General features: G+C 36.9%; 1 protein-coding gene across 1 annotated transcript in view; it reads right to left on the reverse strand.

Annotated features, from left to right (window-relative positions):
• LOC135215807 (lachesin-like) overlaps positions 1 to 1,931 on the reverse strand; it is a 395,715-nt gene extending 393,784 nt beyond the window's left edge. Inside the window, exon 1 of the mRNA XM_064250792.1 lies at positions 1,777 to 1,931. Within this exon, the coding sequence (XP_064106862.1) occupies positions 1,777 to 1,813 (37 nt within the window). The 5' untranslated portion in view covers positions 1,814 to 1,931. The remainder of the gene's footprint in view (positions 1 to 1,776) is intronic.
• Between the last annotated feature and the right edge of the window lie 19,324 nt (positions 1,932 to 21,255).

Genomic DNA, 21,255 nt, shown 5'->3' on the forward strand with positions numbered 1-21,255 from the left:
TAATGACTTCAACAGTAACAGAGAGGGGCCATCAAATATTCCCGCTATAGTTGTCAAAGACAATGTTATGCTGTACAATGAAACGCTCAATCAAATAGAGAGAGAGAGAGATAGAGAGCGAGAGAGAGAGAGAGAGAGAGAGAGAAGAGAATAATGTCTACCAGACAGAAACATTCAAAGACTCGTAGACATTTAATTTCGCTTTCTTTGGCTTAAAGCAACCTTACAATGTGACTACTGGGAAAATCCATTACTTTGTATTCTTATTCAAGCAACATCAGTTGTTGTTAACGTTTATTAATTCAAACAAATATATATATATATATATATATATATATATATATATATATATATATATATAATAAAATGTATATATATATATTTATATATATATGTATACAGTATATATATATGTATATACATGTATATATCTATGTATATATTTATATATATATATTTGTATATATATATATATATATATGATATATATATATATATATTATATATATATATATATATAGGTATATATATATGCAGTCTTTAAGTATGAATTGTAAACTTAAGGTATTCGATGAACACATTTAGCAATGCGGATCAACCAAACCAGAAATTTATGTTCCGGTACAATGCATCCCACATTCAAGTTCATTGCTTCTAGTACTAGTAGTATAGCATGCCTAAGCAGTCAATACTGCATTAATAAATCCCTTCAATACTACTTGCTTTCCTTGGTTTTAGCTTTATTTTAAAAGTTGGCCTAGTCCTCTGCCAGCAAACCTGGGCCTACCTATATTTATATACGAGCATCTCTGTATAATTAGGGCTATAAAAAGCCAAACAAATGTGTTGGATAACGTAATCCATAATCCGTTAATAATCCCTGGTTTGCTTAGAAATAAAAAAAAATAAATAAAAATAAAAACTTACACATCCCCACCGCTGTCTAGCAACCATTAGTCCCATCTCCACCGACGAATGACATCATTGAGTTGCAACATTGGTAATTATCCAAGCTCACGATCTCTTGAATTAAGTCTCTTCATATGCACTAGTCGTTACATCGTCTAGAAAAAATATGCTTCAAGGGCAAAAGCCAGTCAGCTGTAGGCTACTCTTTGCTGATTGATAAATATCAAAGCTTCTCGGTCCACCTTAGTTTACCTGTTTGAATGAGAGCCTGGCCTGGCCGACGCCAGTAACGCATAAACGAACATACGAAATCTAAATAGACCTAGCTGTAACTTTAGTTAGGCATTTGCGCAGTTCAAGTCGCCGTCTTCTTGGCACGTTAAACGCACTATTAATATATAAAACTAATATGGTAATCAAAAGGCGAATAAAATGTCAAGAAAGGAGAGTTGAAGTTACACAAAGGCTCAAGTTGGCAGGATGTAAACATCCAGGTAGCGAGGAACCCCCTTGTGGGAGTGGCCCACGAAGAGAGACATCTTACCTCATCATTCTTTTTCACTTTCCAAAGCTTTACTGTGAGTATAAATTGTCAATTAATTCTAACAGTAAAACGAAAACGGTTCCTCCCACTACATCTGGGATCACGTGTTAACCATGTTGCGTGAGAACCGCCCAAAACTAACGTAAGTCGATAAAAAACCGTACACAAGTTTGAAACACCTGAGCCTAGACACATCACCTGCGCTAACTTCGCATTCCACGAGGTAATAGTTAATCCTCCATCGTATCACGCCAATCGAACCCATATTTTGAAGAAACTTGAAAACTTTCCGTATGTTAAGTGATATAAAAGTTCTAACTCACCTGTGGCTAAGACGGAGAGAAATACTAAGGCCCTCATTTCCGAGCGTACTTGGTTGCTGTGTAACACGTAAGACAACACGATCGCAACTGAGAAAGTGAGTGGACCGACATGACTCCAACCCACCGAGGAGTCTCCCGCTCGATGACGTCACTCTCACGCTCCTCCCACTACGGGTCATGTGACGTCAGGTGACCAATCAAATGGGAGTACGGAGGAAATACGGTACTCGCGCACGGGCAGAGAGGTGTTTTGATGACTGCAGCAGCTAAAGACTTTGACTTTTTGGAAAATAAACTTAGTTTCCCTATAACTATGTACTTCCTTTCCATTGCATTTCTGAGTTGTTTTTATCCTGAAAAGTTTAAAGGTGGCGGCAAGCCAAATTAGAGCCGTAAAGTGATAATAGACGACCATGTCTCTAAGTAAGAAAACATCCCCATTCAAATCTCTGAACTTTTTAATAATTATTGCTTTCCGTAAATATTCAAATGTCCTTTTAAGAAACAGTTAAAACCTTCTAAAATGATGATCTAAGACCTTCGATTATTTACATTGTATATGAGATGGCAAGACTTGAATATTTGAAAAACATAAGGGACTTATTATACTTCCTGATATTTGAACCCATGGGATCCATATTTACAAATTTAGTGATGGTCTTGTAAATCTTCTTTTAATTAGTCATAGAGCGTAATTTCACGTCACGCATGCGGCTAATAATATGAACACGCACGCACACACAAATACATACACAGGCACAACACACACATATATACGTATATATGTATATATATTTACATATATATAAATATATATACATACAGATATTTGTCAAATATATATATATATATATATATATATATATATATATATATATATATATATATATATATATGAGTATGTGTTAAAGTTCATCTGCACGCCTTTACCTTATAGAAAAGATGGTTCCCGACAGTAGTACCATTCCATTTTCAAGAACAATTTTGAGATGAGGTTGCTAATTCCATATCGTTTCGGCCCGGTACCGAACTCAATCCAATCTACAGACTACAGAGTAGTAATTTTTTATGAACTTAGGGTCATGACCACATATTGGAAGAATATGTGTGTGTGTGTGTGTGTGTGTGCGTGTAGTGTTTTCTAGCCAAAGGAATTTCCAACGAGGGCAAGAGGATAAAGCAACTACATTTCCCATAGAGATGGCATTTTATTGTCGATAGTTTAGCATTCACTAAAAAAAATGAAATAAACTAATAAGGCTTACTGCACAGTGCGTTAAACTGGAGGTGCATTTGATTATAAATTAATCTTGCCAACATGGGTTCTACATTGCGTCCAAAGCGCATAATTTCAGGGTATTTCTCTAGCTGGTGTATTGTGTCAGGCAGTTTGTTATCTTTTTCATGGTCCAGTGTGCACCAGAATAAATTCTACACGGTATAACCCCGCCATTCATTTATCCTCTGAATGTGTGTACACCGGTTGAACACCACAGTGTTCTCGTGACGGGTGGTTGAATTTCATTCACTCCTTGTAGAAGAATGTGACACTGATTGTTGTGTTGTTATATTCTGAAACAACACTTTTAACGGAAATAGATTATATATATATTATATATATATATATATATACATATATTATATATATATATACATATATATATATATATATATATATATATATATTATATATATTGTTTCTGAAGTAAACGTGGAGTAAGGAAGGTGGAGGGGGAAGGAAATATACGAATAAGACTAAGTCCTAATGAAGTTTGCAGAGGGGAAAATATAAATCAGTGTTTTTACTTTTTATTTCATTTACGCTGACAAAATGTAGGGCAGTGGGTCGGTTAAAAAGGACGTAAAATTTAGATTTGATGGGAGGAAGGAGAACGATGATCAAGAAAATGGAGCGGAAGTGAGTAACGGAAGGCGCTTAGTACTACCAGTAAGCTGAAGTGGCCAGTGCGAGCAAGACAGGAGTGACTGGTGCAGTGTGTTTAAAGTAATATCTACGTGCTATTGGTGAGGCTTCCGTGTAGGTATCAAATGGATGACCATGAGGAAATATTTTGAACGGGGGGAAGGGGGGATAAGTTTCGTTTTAGTTGCTGAAGGGTGAACACAACGATAGCTCGCGTCTGCTGCCTCTGAGCCCATCCTTAGTCTAGCTGCTAGCAGTTTATTCCACTTTGTAATTATCAGGCGATGTCTGAATGGCCTCGACTGGCTAGTTTTTGACCTTCGGAAGGTAGTCTATTCAGTGTTAAAAGTTGAAAAGTAATAGACTCGAAGGTAATGAAGTATTCGCCCGTTAACACAGACTGATTTGCGAGATATCCAGTATTCATTTTAGATCTTTCAATGGCGCCTTTGATGCTGCGTACGCCTCATCTCTCCCGGCGAGGAAGAGTGACGAGACGAATTTCAGGTTGACTACGTCCTGACGCCGGAGAACGTGATATCCGTCCGGATTACAGAATGGGGATACTTAACAAGGCAGCCGAGTATCCAGCAAGGCACTTATATCGCAGACAAGAGAGGAATCAAGCGAGGCTATTAAATGTCCGATAAAAGATCAGAAAACCAACAAAGTCGCTGATGTTTCAAAAACTCCAAAAAATTACGCAGCTAGGCAGCCAGATGTCTAAGATGGCAGTTAGATATCAAAGGAAAGCAAGTCAGATATCCTCAAATTTGTTAAGTGACCAATAAAGCATTTAGGTTTAAACGAAATTATGTTAGCAATCCAAATATTAAGTTGGTTATGCAAAAAATATCTCCAATAATGCAGTTCAAGATATCAAACATGGATGCAAATGCCCAAAAAACTAATTTTGGTGGCATAAGACACAAATAAGTACCTAAACGGGTAATAAGATGTCTCAAAAACATTTTCCCCCGTAGTGAGTAGTAGTGCCGTCATTGCACCTCATGCGGTGCACTGTAAGCATTACTTAAGGTTCTTTGCAGCATGCCTTCGGCCCACAGCTGCAGCCCCTTTTGTTCCTTTTACTATACCTCCTTTCATATTCTCTTTCCTTCATGGTACTTTTCACCCTCTCCCAACAATTGATTCATAGTGCAATTGACCTTATAGGTCCCAGTGCTTGGCTTTTGGCCTAAATTCTATATTCTCTCAAGCCATCTTTCACAGGAGAATTCGGCTCAAATTCCTTAAGAGGAAACAGGATACCTTGCATGCCAGTTAGATATCTAAAAAGACAATTAGATTTACAGAAAGGCAGTTCAATATTCACAAAAATGCTTAGATATCCAACAAAACAGCTAGACATCCAAAGAGGTCATTCATGTCCAGCAACTCACACACCTATCAATCAGGCAAGTATAGCCTTCCCGCCCACCCCCTACCCCTCCCCCCCAAAAATAGGGGGCAGCCAATTGACCGAGAAGGCAGTCAGATATCACGGCAGGTGATTAAATATCCCTGTAATTTAGTTACACATATAAAAATGTCACAAGATGCCCATCCAAGCAATCAGTTACAGCCATCGATATACATTTCTCCAAGTTTACATATTTATCTTCCTTTTCAAGCCGTTACTTGAATTGAATATAGAATTTCGGGCAAAGGCCAAGCACTGGGACCCATGTGGTCATTCAGCGCTGAAACGGAAACTGGCAGTAAAAGGTTTGAAAGGTATAATAACCTTGCAGTTGCACTATTATCAGGAGAGGGTGGAAAGTCAGATGGAAGAAAAAGAATATGAAAGGAGGTACAGTAAAAGGAACAAAAGGGATTGCAGCTAGGGCCGAAGGCACGTTGCAAAGAACCTTAAGTAATCCCTACAGTGCACCGCATGAGGTGCACTGACGGCACTAACCCTCTACGGATGTGAGCTGCAATTTCAAGATTAATAATTATGAACATAAGACATTATCGTAATATCAGTGGGGCTGCAAAGATTATGGCAAGTCTTTGAGAACAAAACTTTGAAGATAATTTTATGTTTTCATTGTTATTTATGAAGCACCTATGTTTACTTCTTTTGTTACATCCCTTTACCACGTCAATGTGAACAGCTTTTCATCTCTGCTATTTTCCAGATGTGGATATCACGTAGAAATTATAGCTTATTTTTTTTACGGTGTTTTGCCATATTTGCCTAAGAATATCTCAGAGTATTCTTGGCTAAGTTTAGTTTGCAGCAATCTGTCTGTCCTTTCTAGTATTACGACTTTACCCAGGTCTGGTAAGGGGGATTCCAGAGAGCTTGTCCATCCCCCCCTCCCCCCCTCCCCCCCCCCCACCCAAATTCCTGGTCAGGTGTGACAGCTCTCCCATTGTTAGTTAGGTTAGGAAGGTTCAAGGGTCCGTGGGTTAGGTTAACGAAAGGTAGGCTTAGATGTATCCATGTAAATTTGCCGCTGTGTGCTCTGGAACCATCAAGGAAATCGTTAGTAACACTCATAAAGCTATACATCCCTTTCGTATATCGTTTACGGATAACATCAAATTCTGCATATTGCTGCAAGTTGCTACAGAAATCGATTCAAATACCGCATACCCATTTCTTTACTTTATTCACATGATTCACATTGTCAGCTTAATTTTTTACAAAACTGCGGACGAGAAGTCTTTACCCGGAAATGGTACAAAGATGTCAACGTAACAGACTACAAACGACTCTGTAACAGAAAGAAATGAAAGGTTCCAAATATAACGTAACGTAAATTGTCATAAGAGCATTTTCGGCCACCAACATCTTCAGTGACTGCATAAGTGTATATGTATGAATATATAAATATATATATATATATATATATATATATATATTATATATATATATATATATGTGTGTGTGTGTGTGTGTGTGTGTGTGTGTGTGCGTGTGTGTGTGCGCGCGCGCGTGTGTGTGTGTTAAAAAAAGGGGTTGTTCAGCTGACGAGATACAAAGAATAACGATACAAAAAGAACGTAAGCAAAGATGGGCACTTTGTAAAATTCTCACTTTTTGTCAATTTCACTGAGCTGTCAATAGGAAGATGGATGGGAATATATTCTGTGTGGGGATTACAGCTTCGGCCAAGATGAAACGACTTCGCTAAGTCTCCCAAGAGATTTTGTTTACTGATGCCAGTAGCAAAGGAGGATTACAAAGGATGGTTACCACGCATTCTTTGTGAGAAACAGTGCTATTGAAACGTCCAACTTCCCTTTGCTGTTTGGTATCACAATGAGATCTGAAAGTATAAGTAACTGGAGAAATGAATCAGTAGAGAATATGGAATAGGATATCAATTTCAGACAACGACCAAGCGATGGGACCTATGGGGTCATCGAGCGCTGAGTGGAAGATTAAGAGCAGAAAGGTTTCAAAGGTGTAACAAGCGGAAAACCTCGTATTTACACTAAGAATCAGTTTACAGGAGAGGGTGGGAACTAAGATGGAAGAAGAGAAGATGAACGGAGGTACAATGATAAGAATGAAAGGGGGTGCCACTAGAGCCCGAAGGGACGATGCAAAGAACCTTCAGTAATGTGTACAGTGCACCTCCTGTGTTGCACTGATGGCACTACTTCTTTACGTGTGAGAAATACCACAGGAAATAGTAGGCGTGGTTAACCTGGAAAATTTGAAGAGATGACTCTAAGTTGAGAATTTTGGCGCAAGTACTTGCATACATTCTTATCCTTCGGATGCCTAAGAATAAATGACGAGGAATTGAGGAACAAAAGTCATCGTTTCCATAAACTTAAACGTAAACTCCAGATTTGTAGGTCAAAATTATGCTTCAGTAAATGTGTCAAACTCCACCGATTTATGGGACTATTATTTCACGTTGACTTCTCTAATTAACTCGTTGCAGCAGAAATCACGCGGTTATTTCCCTCGCGTATTATACGAATAAATTAATTGGTTGATTGGTGTACTTTGCTATCATCACAGCAATAAAGACCATTGATGGCATCAAATATTGCATAGGATACCATTTGACACTGTTGACATCATGAAATATTTGCACACCTCAAAAAAAAAAGTTTAGGCTTTCATGTAAAAATTATTTTTCTCAACATTATTTGCTTCACATTAATTATATAAGATTTCCATCTAAATAATTCATTTATCCTTAAATTTCTATTCACGAACAGCAGAGCACATCAATTTTCATTTAAAGTCCCATGTATGAAAATTTTTTCTTTCTTTTTTTTGCATATCTGCAATGGTAACACAAGACAATATCCCACTTACGCTCTGTGCCCCTAACCTTTAGCTGAGATATGTGGCGGAGACTGCTTTGTTCAGTGAATCCAAAAAAAAAATACAATACAATAAAATAAAATTATTGCAAGATAATATTATTAACCTGCTAAATTGCATTTAATCTACCACGGGGCCCACAATTCTTTGGAGGTCTGTCTGTCTCTAGATATGGCATATTAGTAACTTAATAATTCATTGCTTCAAAGAAAATGATCAAAATTTACGTGCACTCACAATGAAGATATGGCAGCCATTTAGCCTCAAAAGTATGCGTTCTATAACACTACACCCACATTTCTAATTTTATGTACTTTTCGATGATCTCATAGTCCAGTGAATACCAGAATATAAGTTTCTCGCTCTAAAGCCCTGCCATCGATCATCTTGAGAAGGTGCAGACCCGATGATACCGACTGCATTTCCTCCACGAGTCATTATCATTTGTTTCAATAATTTGAGAAGGAATATGCTGTTTGGTTTTACTACGAAGCCACACCTTTGATTAAAATGGCACCTTTTATTAAGATGGCCCTATTCTTCCTCCCACTTTTTGGATACTCTTGTCAACGTGAAGCCTAAGATCCAAGGGAGGAACCAAATAAAGAAATTCTGACGCCCGTAGCAGGATCGAACCCGAATTCGATGCTATATATCAGAAAAAACCCGTGTAACCCACCTTGACCACATAGGGACGTTAAAAGGAATTATGGTTATTGCAATTACACGGTTATTTTTGGGTAAAGATAGTGAGCAGTAAGCTTATATATATATATATATATATATATATATATATATAATAATATATATATGTATATAATATTATATATATCTATAACAATCATTTTATTTATTATATCTATGTAAATATATATATTATTATATATATATCATTATATATAATATATTTATCTTAATATATGTAATTATGGTTAATATATATAGTAAATAAATGAATATTACTATATAGAAATAATATATATTATATAGTGATAAATATATATATTATATCTGTAAAATCGAAAATCTTCGCTGACCAGTGCTCATAGAAGGTCAATATATATATATATATATATATTATATATATATATATATATATATATATATATATATATATATATATATATATATGTATGTATTTATATATATATTATACTATATATATATAGATATATATATATATATATATATATATATATATAAAGGTTTTTTGCCACGAAGGAAAAAATGAAAAACCTTTATTTATACATAGCGTCACGTTTTATATACTTCGTGATCAAGTTATTCATATATATATATATATATATATATATATATATGTTATATATATATATATATATATATCTGAAATGTATTCACTGACCAGTGCTCATAGAAGGTCAAAATTCTGTGTCTCTCGACATCAAACAACGAAAACAATAAAGGCTCGAAACGCTTCAAACTTCAACCATAACATCTTAATTAGCGAATACATATTCTGTAATGTCCCAACTTTCATTACCGTAGTTTCGGTGTTAAATTCGTTGTTTGAGCGCGGAGAATTTGTAACACTGCTGCTTTAATGCATTTATTTCACTGATAAAGGAATAGGAGTTATTCTGTTTTCTATTCTATTTTCGCTCGAAGGTTAGATTTATCGTACGAAGTCGGGGCAAAATTGAAAATTTATATCCACAGAGAATAACTCTGCCGTTCGTTCGTGTGTTCTTGTCGCGGGTGACAGGGCAACTATTCTCACTTTTTTTGGCGCCATTTAAAAGAAAAAGTTAGGATAAAAACCCATCGAGAATTATGGAGAATTATGAGGCCCGGGAAACAGGGTGAGTGAGTGAATTACGGCACTGCCCATTAATCAGCGCAAAGCATTCGCTTCAATAACCTGTCGTTTTGTGATGAATGGAATGCGAGCAATATATTGGCGGCTGTTGACAACAAAGAGTCCCCATTTCATCCGCTGGCCTTCAGATCTTATTGTGACCCATTGCCTCTCGTGCGAGAGACTTTTCCAAGACACTGTTTTGGGCCAACCAGCCACCTCACCTTTTGATGCCTCAAAAATCTTTCGAACAAACAAACTGGCTACCAATTGTTTGTTTCGAAGTCTTTGTTTTATGTTTTACAATTACATGTCAAATTAGTGCTCCTGTATCCATCAAACACGTATGGCTTAGAAACACGGCGATTGCGTGGACAACTAATAGAAACATTCAAAATACTGAAAGGCATAACAAAAGTAGGCAGTAACCTATTGACGTTAAACGAAAACCAGACAAGAAATAATGGATGGAAACTAGAACTGAAGAGATACAACACATCTCATTGTGGGAACTTCTTTACATACAAGATATGTGACACATGGAATAAACTCCCACCAGAAATTGTAAACAGTAACAGTGTGGATGAGTTTAAAAGAAAACTAGACAGAATCATTGGGACACTGAATGAACAGTAAAAACTCCTCTTAGAGATAAGTAAGCACACGATGTCTCCTCGGATGGACTAACAAGTCTTTGAGACATCCTAATCCTTATAACTCCTTGTAAATTGCGTGTACTTCTCTCTCTCTCTCTTTATATATATATATATATATATATATATATATATATATATATATATATATATAATATACACACACACACATATATATATATATATATGTGTGTGTGTGTGTGTGTGTGTGTTTGTGTATGTGTGTATATATATGTAAATATATACTTATATATTACATAAGTATATATTTACTATATATATATATATATATATATATATATATATATATATATATATATATCTTGCAATTCCACAATGGTTCCGTGGATGAAGTATAAAAGAGATCCTCACGTGAAAATGAAAGAAGGAGGTACCAAGACTTTCAACTTTTATTCCAAAGTCATCTTCAGGGTACTGAACAATTTTAAGAGAACAACTTACACAAGAAAGCAACACGAGGCCACAAATAACAATGAAACAAGTCAACAGCCCACTTAAGTATGTAAATAAACATTGTTCAAAAACAAAAAACGTACTTAGTGGAAATATGCAGTTACTACAAATCGCAGTACAAAACCATCTGTTTGTAAAATATCTAGCAACTCGTTTAATTTTTAATCATCAAGAATAATGCTTTTCAACAATTCGTTCATCTTAAAAAGACCATCGCTCACATTCATGTTACTAAAAGAACTAATGAGCATCCTTCAACTAATAATCTGTCATGCATTGATGAACTTCTAAAAACGACTCTAGCTGAATTCCAGTCTATAGGGTGTTCAAAGTCTCTCACGTGACAAAAAAAATGGCACTATATATATATATATATATATATATATATATATATATATATATATATATATATATATATATATATATATATATATTATCAACCCAAGATAAAACTAACAGTCTTCTCAGGGATGTTTTTACGAGCATATAGAATTTATGATTCTGAATTCTTAGAAGATGAAATTCAGAACATCTATGAAATTGCAGGAGAATTGTGTTACCCAGGGTATTTTATTGATAGTTGCCTCCAAAGCGCCAAAAAAAAAAGCATTTTATTGTTACGAAAGATCAAGTAATTTTGAAATTGAAAATATTGTATTGTGCCATACCGCTGGGAATTTTTATCAATTGTACGTAGCCTGAAATGTCTGAAAATAAATGTTGTTTTTAGCAATAATTCGTTTGTCAAGAAAGCACTCTTTTGTAATAAACCAGTAATGCCAACAGGAGGGGTGTACAAAATTAACTGCTCTATTTGTAATCTACCTTATATTGGACAATCTGGTAAGGAACTTTGTAAGGAACGGGTTGCAAACAGTTCAAGTGCCATTTTTTTTGTCACGTGAGAGACTTTGAACACCCTATTGACTGGAATTCAGCTAGAGTCGTTTTTAGAAGTTCATCAATGCGTGACAGATTATTAGTTGAAGGATGCCTCATTAGTTCTTTTAGTAACATGAATGTGAGCGATGGTCTTTTTAAGATGAACGAATTGTTGAAAAGCATTATTCTTGATGATTTAAAAATTAAACGAGTTATATATATATATATATATATATATATATATATATATATATATATATATATATATATATATATAATTGTGCATGTTTGTGTGTGTTTGTATGTGTATATTGTAGGGCTGAATGCCTCCATATTAGACTAATAACCAAGTGAAGCCTTTTAAAACATCAACAGAACAATGGTCCTAAAAGTTTCCAAACAACTATGCTCTATGAAGAAGGCAATCATATCCAGACAACTAAATAGAGCAGTAAATTAAGCTTATTTTATTTCAGTTTCTTCTGGGCGCAATTAGAATCATTAATATAATATACGTAGTCACGAAGATTAATCTTACTTCGCGTGAGCCAGTGACGCACAATTGTCCCGGCGCGATTTCTCTCACAAAGATGAATTATGCAATCGCTACACCGACACGATCTGAGGGACAGAATCAGTTGCAACGAGGACGTGGGAATTCATTCATAGAGCTAAATAATGCATCTATACAAATTTGTATAATACAAATAAACTCCTGCCTGGTCGCTCCACTACGTATGCTTCTGCATATGGAAATGAGATCCCTGGGAGGTGTTCCATTTCTGCAATGTGTTTATTGTTGAATACGATTGCTGTTAATGCATTCAGTGCTTTTTGGCCGATGTTTTCTGTCGTTAAATAATTTTGTAATCAAGAAGGAAACGCTGCGGAAATCTTGTAAGACTAGGAAAGCAGGTAGAGCTGGTCTTTAGTCTTCGTGAGAAGCTGTCTTCATATAGCGCGGATTACGATTTGTTCTAATCTCGGTCTCGGGGTGTGGCCTCACCGATGCAATCCCATCTCAGGAAGGGTGGAAGCAATCAACAGGTAAACCCTACAGGTAAATCGTAAGGTCCAAAAGACGTCACGGCTGTTATGCAACTTTACGGAAGCAGAATTACCCGTATTCCTTTATTTATTTATTTCTTGCGATTACCATGTCATCATTAACTATGAAAATAAACAAATATATGGCAACGTATTCAAATAAATCTATATTTCACATTCACCAGACAGCAGGTAGGGTAGAGTGGGGTAAAAGGCCTCCCCTTATTTTCTTGCTTATTACATATCATAGCAACTTAGTCAGCTGATCAGTGCAGCAACACCTTCTGCCTGAAGAATTCTATACCAAACAGCCAGGGAGAACTAGAATGGGACACAGCCTGTACGCATTTTTCTTCTTTGGACACATTTCATGTAAGTATGCGTGCTATATCAGGGATATCCTGTGCGGACATCTTTTCAGTAAAGTCAGTACTTTAACTACAGTTACTTTAAATGAGAGCTGAGAAATATCTTGCAATACAATCCAGACTTGAAAAATCAATTAAGGTAGAGGTGGATTTAGTTTTCTTAAAAAATGGCAAGTGGGGTAAAAGGCCCACCACGCTTTGGGGCAAGAAGCCCAGGGGGCTTTTTACCCCATCTGATCAGTTGGACGTGTAACCAGTGGTGAAAGAGGACAGACTACATCTTATTTGTGCAATGAAAGTAGCAGGAGTTTGTCTTCCTCTTATGTTTATATTTGCCCGTAAAAGGATGACTTCACTACTTATGATCGGCAGCTCACCTGGATCAATTGCTAGATGCACAGCAAATGGATGGTATAATGCTGGTTGTTTCGTAGACTGGCTACATCACTTTGTTAAAATTGTTTAGCCAAGTCGAGCAGAAAAACACATTACAATTCCAGATGGCCACCAGAGTCACAGGACACACACACACACACACACACACACACACACATATATATATATATATATATATATATATATATATATATGCACGTGTCTTCATTATACAAGCGAATACCACAAGAAGTTAGCTTTTATATATATATATATATATATATATATATATATATATATATATATAGCTAACTTCTTGTGGTATTCGCTTGTATAATGAAGACACGTGCATCTACTGTGACTTTTAAGTATATATGTATATATATATATATATATATATATATATATATATATATATATATATATAATGTGCGTGTGTTCCTTCTATTAGTCTTCTGTCAAAGAAAACTATTGAGATGGCTATTTGTCTGTCTGTTTATTTTCCGCCCTCAGATCTTAAAAACTATTGAGGCTAGAGGGCTGCAAATTAATATGTTGATCATCTACCCACTAATCATCAAACATATCAAATTACAGCCCTCTAGCCTCGGCAGTTTTTATTTTATTTAAGGATAAAGTTAGCCATGATCGTGCTATAGGTGCCAACAAAACAACACATGGCACCACGGCTGAGAGTTTAATACAGCATTATACACTTTACAGAAAACTCGATTGCGGCGAAGAAACTTCGGCGCATTTTTCACTTGTTTTTTTTTTCTCTCTCTCTCTTGAGAACAAGCAAAGAAAACCTACTTTCTTCTCCCATATCTTCGTTTCAGTCAGAAGTTCGAAAAAAAAAATTAAGGGAAATAGTTGTAATTATCAGCTATCAACAGATTTTACAAAGAAACCAGGAAAATCAGTCCAAAATTTAGTTGGATTATTTCATGGTTTTACAGAAAACTTGAAATGCAAACTTACTCACAAACAATATATATAATGTATATATATATATATATATATATATATATATATATATATATATATATATATATTATATATATATATATATATATATATATATATATACATGTGTGTGTGTGTGTATCATTATCCGGTTTTCAAAAGACTTTTTGGAATGAGATTGCTAGCCCCAAGACCTGACCTATAAATAAATGATCGGAGGATTACGTGCCAAAGAAGACTTGCATTTCTCGGCGGCCGCTCATTCAAGGAACTGGACAGACCCAACTCACCATTCCCAAGCTGGATATAAGAAAAGGATATAAGAAAAGAGCTGGGCGCGGAACCAATAAAACATGAGAATTTAGGCCAAAGGCAAAGCACTCAGACCTATAAGGTCAATGAGCTCTGAAAGGGAAACTGACAATCGGTAAGAAGGTTTGAAAAGTGTACTAGGAAACAGGAGGAAAACCTCGCAGCTACACAAAGAAACAATTCTTAGAGAGAGGGTGGAGTGTCAAATGGAAGAAAGAGAATGCGAACGGAGGTACAATAAAGAAATTGAGAGAGGTTGCAGATAGGGGCCGAAGTAATGATTACAGTGAACCGCGTGAGGCGCACTAACAGCACGACCTTTCTGTGGGGGTTTACTGTCAAGTTGTTCCTTAGATCAGAATTGAAGTCATACTGGTTCTGATTCGCACTCAAATTGTTGCCCACCAGTTTATACCAAATATTTCTGTCACAAAATCTGTATAGTCTGTTATCAAGAACAATCTATTCAATCGTCAATATATCTTGAGATCTGCTACTTCAGACTTTATAATTATCCCATCGAAACACAGATACCCCTCCACAGTAGAGACAAATGTGCGAAATTCAGACAAGGCCACCTAGTAGACAAAATCATTTGAGGCAGTTATAACTGAAGAGAACTGATGGGGAAAATTTGAAAGGGGTTTTTATTTGTTTCCTAAAACCAGAAAAAAAAAAGATCTGCGAAAGCTGATGAGTGCTTGCTGGTGACAGGGATGCTAAAAAGGATGACTTACAAAGCCTTCAGATACGTGAGGATATGTATGATACAACGTATTTCAAAAGGTGATACGTGGGGCCATCTATGGCATAAACAAATAAATGCTGTTAAATTCCGACGACTTTAAGGACAAAACAAGAGAAATATCAGACTCTCCGAGAAGTGGGTGATATCAGACTTCGTTTTATCACGTACAATCTGTTACTCTATGATATACATGTAGTCCTGTCCATTACATGTGGATGTGGACACAAGAGTTTCACCCTATCACACTTGTAGATATAAGTGTTTCAGGCCGTCACATGTAGAGATAATGCATATGGCGCAATCTCTTCGGGTACGATTACATATGGCACTACCGAAATGATAAATACACGAGAAAAATACTTAAATCACGCGAGGTAAACTAATTTCCTAGAAGAATAAAGAGAAACAAAAACAGAGAACGAAAATTCAGTAAAATGTCTCACAGATCCGTGGGGCATTTTATCGAAAATGTTTGAAACAGAGGTAGGGAAAAATCCAGATTAAAACTTCAACCTTGCGCTACCGAAAGATTAAAAAAAAAGAAAAGAAAAAGGTAACATGAAAAACAAAATGATTTCTGTGACCTTAAAAGGAAAGATGTGTTAAGAAATAAAATATGAAAACAGAAATGTTGTCTTAAGCAGTCGTTCTAAAACAAAGAACATTTATTATTCTGAACTGAGGATTTGATCAAATATAAAAGCAAAACAGAAAAAAAGAGAATAATTCCGCTGAATTAACCAAAAACAATTCTCAAAATACACATAAAGAAGCCCCTGTAAAACTGAGAAGCATCACAAAGGTAAAAGTAATCGCACCAGTAAAAATCACCGAGGGAAGAATGAGATCTCGGAATCAAAGCCTGATAAGACATCAACAGAGCACAATACCCTACAGGACTGAGGATTACCTTAGCAAGTAACTCCCATTTTTAGTTTAGGTGAGCTCAAGTGAGTTTTTCTAATACATGTTTGCTCCGAGTATTTATCTGTGGATGGCGTGAACTTGTTAGATTTTTAGTTATCTGAAAAGAAAACTATTGTGTAGGCTTTGTCTGTCCGTCCGCACTTTTTTCTGTCCGCCCTCAGATCTTAAAAACTACTGAGGCTAGAGGGCTGCAAATTGGTATGTTCATCATTCACCATCCAATAATCAAACTTACCAAATTGCAGCCCTCTAGCCTCAGTAGTTTTTTTTTTTTTTTTAAGGCTAAAGTTAGCCACGATCGTGGGTCTGGCAACTATATAGGCCAGGCCACCACCGGGCCGTGGTTAAAGTTTCATGGGCAGCAGCTCTTACAGCATTAAACTGAGACCACCGAAAGATAGATCTAATTTCGGTGGCCTTGAGTATACGATGTACAGAAAACTCGAGTCCGCCGAAGAAACTTCGGTGCATTTTTTACTAGTCTTATTTATTCTTAGAAACAGCGCATCGCCTTTGGGGAAAGGGAATTCGCCATTGTTGAAATGTGGGCAACAAACCCTCCGAAAGAATCTTCTTAGTTCAGAAATGGCGAAAATAGAATGGCGTCATCTAAATCTGACAAAACTTAAGCAAAAGATTTCTTTATCAAGTGCAGATTCGTGTTTGTTCTCCCAATGGTCCCTGGAGTCAGAGTAGGGGTAGGGGAGCGATTGGGTCCCAAAGTTTCACATAAAAATACATAGGTATAATCTTAATCATAAACTTGCAAGTACAGAAAGGTGGCTCAGGGGAGCCGTGTAGCCCTTTGGTCATCTGTTTACTTATCAAATGGTAGGATTCTCACTCGTCTACTTTTCCCTCTTATTTTTCTTTCTCTTTGCATATCCCGATAGCGAACAACAGTCGACTAACAGGCAGACTATAAGTATTCAGCAAAATGAAGATGAACCAGTATTCACAAAGTAACAGCCACCTGAGGTGACTGAAATCCTTGACAAGTTTCAAGTGGAAAATCTAGAGCGGGTTCTACGTAATCGACAATGACTTAACAGCGAACAGAGTGAAGCCTTTAGACCTTAGACAACTCGCTCACATTTGACTTGTAATGCATTCAAAGGGAATGGCGCATATAAAATCAAACCAAAGACCAAGCGCTGGGACCCATGAGGTCACTCAGCGCTGAAAGGGAAATTGAGAGTAAAAAGGGCGTAAAAGTGCAATAGGAAGAAAACCTCTCAGTTACACTATGAACCAATTGCTGGGAGAGAGTGGAAAGTAAGATGGAAGAAAAAGAATATGACCAGAGGTACAGCAAATGGCATTAAAGGGGTTGCAGCTAAGGGCCGAAGGGACGTTGCAAAGATCCTTAAGTAATGCATACAGTGCACCGCGTGAGGCGCACTGATGGCACTACCAGCTTCTGCGGGGTAGATTAAAAGGGAGACGGATTACATATAGATTTAAAAATCTGACAATAAAATTCTTTCGAAAGTAAATAAATAAAATTAATTAAAATCCAAGAAAACACTTAAGTTTACTTTGCAAAAGCAAAGCGACAAACAGACACACAAAGGAGTTAAGAATTATTTATCAAATATTCAAAAAAGTTAGTACAAACAATCAGACAAAAATAAACACCTAAGAAAGTAAGAATTTTAATAATCATAAAAAGCGCCGATTTGACAGTCGTCATGAGTCGAGAGGGAGAGAGAGAGAGAGAGAAAAGAAAAGCATGTCGAAGGTAACCAGATTAAATGCTTCCTCAAAAGCGGAGCAATTCAGTAAAGATAGACAGGCAAAAGAGGCTTAACTTATCCACTGCAGTTAGATAACATTATTTTAGATTAAGCAAATACTGCCTAATCCTCTTCAGAGCCGAGCGGGTAGAAAGTTGCATTAAGCCTCGCCTAGTTTCCAAGCGGCTGAAACTCCGTTGTAAGAACGAATTATTTTAGATGTTTCGCGTAACATCCTCCGAATGAGATTCAATCCAGATGAAACGGAATGCACGTACGCGTGGAGAGAGAAGAAAGGAGACATTCGTCGTCTACCACGAAATCGCCCAGTACGACCGTAGGACCGCTAACAAATGATTAAGTAATATAAAAGAACTGCAGTGGGTCACAAAGAAGCCCAAGATCATAAAGTGAGTGAAAAGAGAGACCGTGAAAGAGGAATATAACGTAATTAGTTTCGCTTTATCATCATGAAGCAACATTAATCTAAGAAATACCTGGAAGGACAATGGAGTCCATCAGTGGACACAAGGCTAGAGATCTCGTCCCAAATATCGGAATATGGTGTTAAGAGTGATCGGTCGCAGTGAAACCCAATAAGGCAACAGAGGAAATGAACCCATTTGTTTGTTTGTTTGTATGTATGGTGTTTTTACGTTGCATGGAACCAGTGGTTATTCAGCAACGGGACCAACGGCTTTACGTGACTTCCGAACCACGTCGAGAGTGAACTTCTATCACCAGAAATACACATCTCTCACCCATCGGTGGAACGCCCGAGAATCGAACTCGCGGCCAACGAGGTGGTACGCTAACACCATACCGACCACGCCACTAACATAAAATGCGTGCGTGAGCGAACGAATGAGTGCGACCCCGGTGACAGAAGTACATCACTAGGGCACCATCCAAGCTTTCGAAATTCAAAAGAGAAAGAGGAACTTTACTTCTTCGATTTGCTTTCTTCTATTTTTCGTTCCTTCTCTCAGTACTAGCTTTTGAGAACTGATGGGAACACTGTTTAACACAGTGGTTCTTAACATGGGGGGCGCGCCCCACTAGGGGGGCGTCAGCAATTTCCAGGGGAGGCGCGACCCCTGAGGAAAATTGAGAAAAAATTACTCTAACTATATTCGTTATTCTGTTAACAAGAAAGAGGAAATACTATTCAGAAGTTTATGAAAAAAATGCAAAAGTATCGCCAGATAACGTTACTTTCCTAGAGTTTACTACTCTAGTTAGGTAGGTTCGTTGGGCTGACCATGTTTTAGAATGATTGACCTCCCTTCTTAACCCTCGAAACCCCTTCTCTTTCTCATTTTTTTTATTTCCCTTTAAATCTGAGAGGGAATTTTGCCCATAGATGCAAGGGGGGCGTGAAAGAAAGGACCAACTCTTAGAGGGGGCAGGTAATAAAAAGGTTAAGACCCACTCAACACACCGTAATACAGAATGAAAGATGATGCGTCAGCGCCATTTTTATGAAAATAGATACTAATAGGATATAAAATGTAAAATGTATTCAAATATACATAACTCGTAGGGTGGTAGTGCCGTCAGTGCACCTCACGGGATGCACTGTAGGCATTCCTTAAGGTTCTTTGCAGCGTGCCTTAGGCACCTGGCTGCAACCCCTTTGATTCCTTTTACTGTACCTCCTTTCAATTATCATCTTTCTTCCATCTTGCTATCCACCTTCTCCTAACAATTGTTTCATAGTGCAACTGCTTTGAGGTTTTCCTCCTGTTGCAACTTTCAGATAGCCAGAACCAACACTTCAGTATCTGGACGCTTGATTATGGGTATTCCCTCTGGTCCACGGTGCTCTGGCCTAAAACTTCGTTCGAGTTTCGGGGCGGTCCACAACCTCCCTTAGACCTGGATTGATAGCCTACTGATAGGTAACCCCTGAGTGTTGTCACTGGCCTTAACTATACTTAAGGCAAAATAAGGACGCCTTCACCAGCCGTAGATTATACAGCACCTCTGCTTACTTTACCGTCACCGTTCTAAGGCCTCGATATACTAGTAACGATAATAGCCGTGAATTTATAAGTAATAGAAATACGAAGAGATATGTAAAATTGCTAACTAGTTGAAATGATAACGAGCAATTAAAGTGTTACGAAAGAAGACAATGCAGCAAACAGGCTTTTCTTTCAGTTTTGCTCATCTTTCAAAATGTTATCTTTAAGAAGCGAACCATGACCATTTCTCGACCAGCTGATGTAAACTTAGCAGGATTTTGATCGCGGTAAATACCGTGTTACACACACACAGTAGAGGCTGGTAAAGCCGTCCTCATTTTGCCTAAAGTATAGTTAGGCCAGAACTTTACGTAAATTCGCAGTCGATATCCACTTTTCTCCATAGTTATATTTGACATTCTTTTATTTTTTGCGTAATCTCTGAAATATTGTTGGCTTGGCAATTTCTTCGCAAGTCATGGGACGTTGAAATGTGATCTAAAAAGCTGGAATAGAAAATTGTATGATCATGAAGCGATGCCAGGAAACTGCTACAGAAGGACCAACTTCCGGAGCAGTTTCCCGGCATCGCTTCATGATCATACAATTTTCTATTCCAGCTTTTTACATCACGTTTCAGCGTCTCATGACTTAAGAAGAACTTGACCGTAAATGAGACACAATGCCAAACCCAACAATGTTTCAGAGATCACGCAAAAAACAAAAGAATGTCAAATATAACTATGAAGAAAAGTGTACATCGAAATATATTTTTATATCACAATATCCGAACATGAAATGACTTAGGTGTCGTTTACTCATTAAGAATTTAGAATCGAATGTATTGTTCACAATCCCCAAGAACGTCATCAACTCTCATATGCAACAAAAGAATCTAGACGCACAAACTAATCATAAAAATAAAAAACATGGAAAATAATTGTGTCATGACCGAAAATTCATAATTATTTTCCACCGGCAAAG

The sequence above is a fragment of the Macrobrachium nipponense genome, chromosome 11 (assembly GCF_015104395.2).
Source record: "Macrobrachium nipponense isolate FS-2020 chromosome 11, ASM1510439v2, whole genome shotgun sequence".
Taxonomy (NCBI): Eukaryota; Metazoa; Arthropoda; class Malacostraca; order Decapoda; family Palaemonidae; genus Macrobrachium; species Macrobrachium nipponense.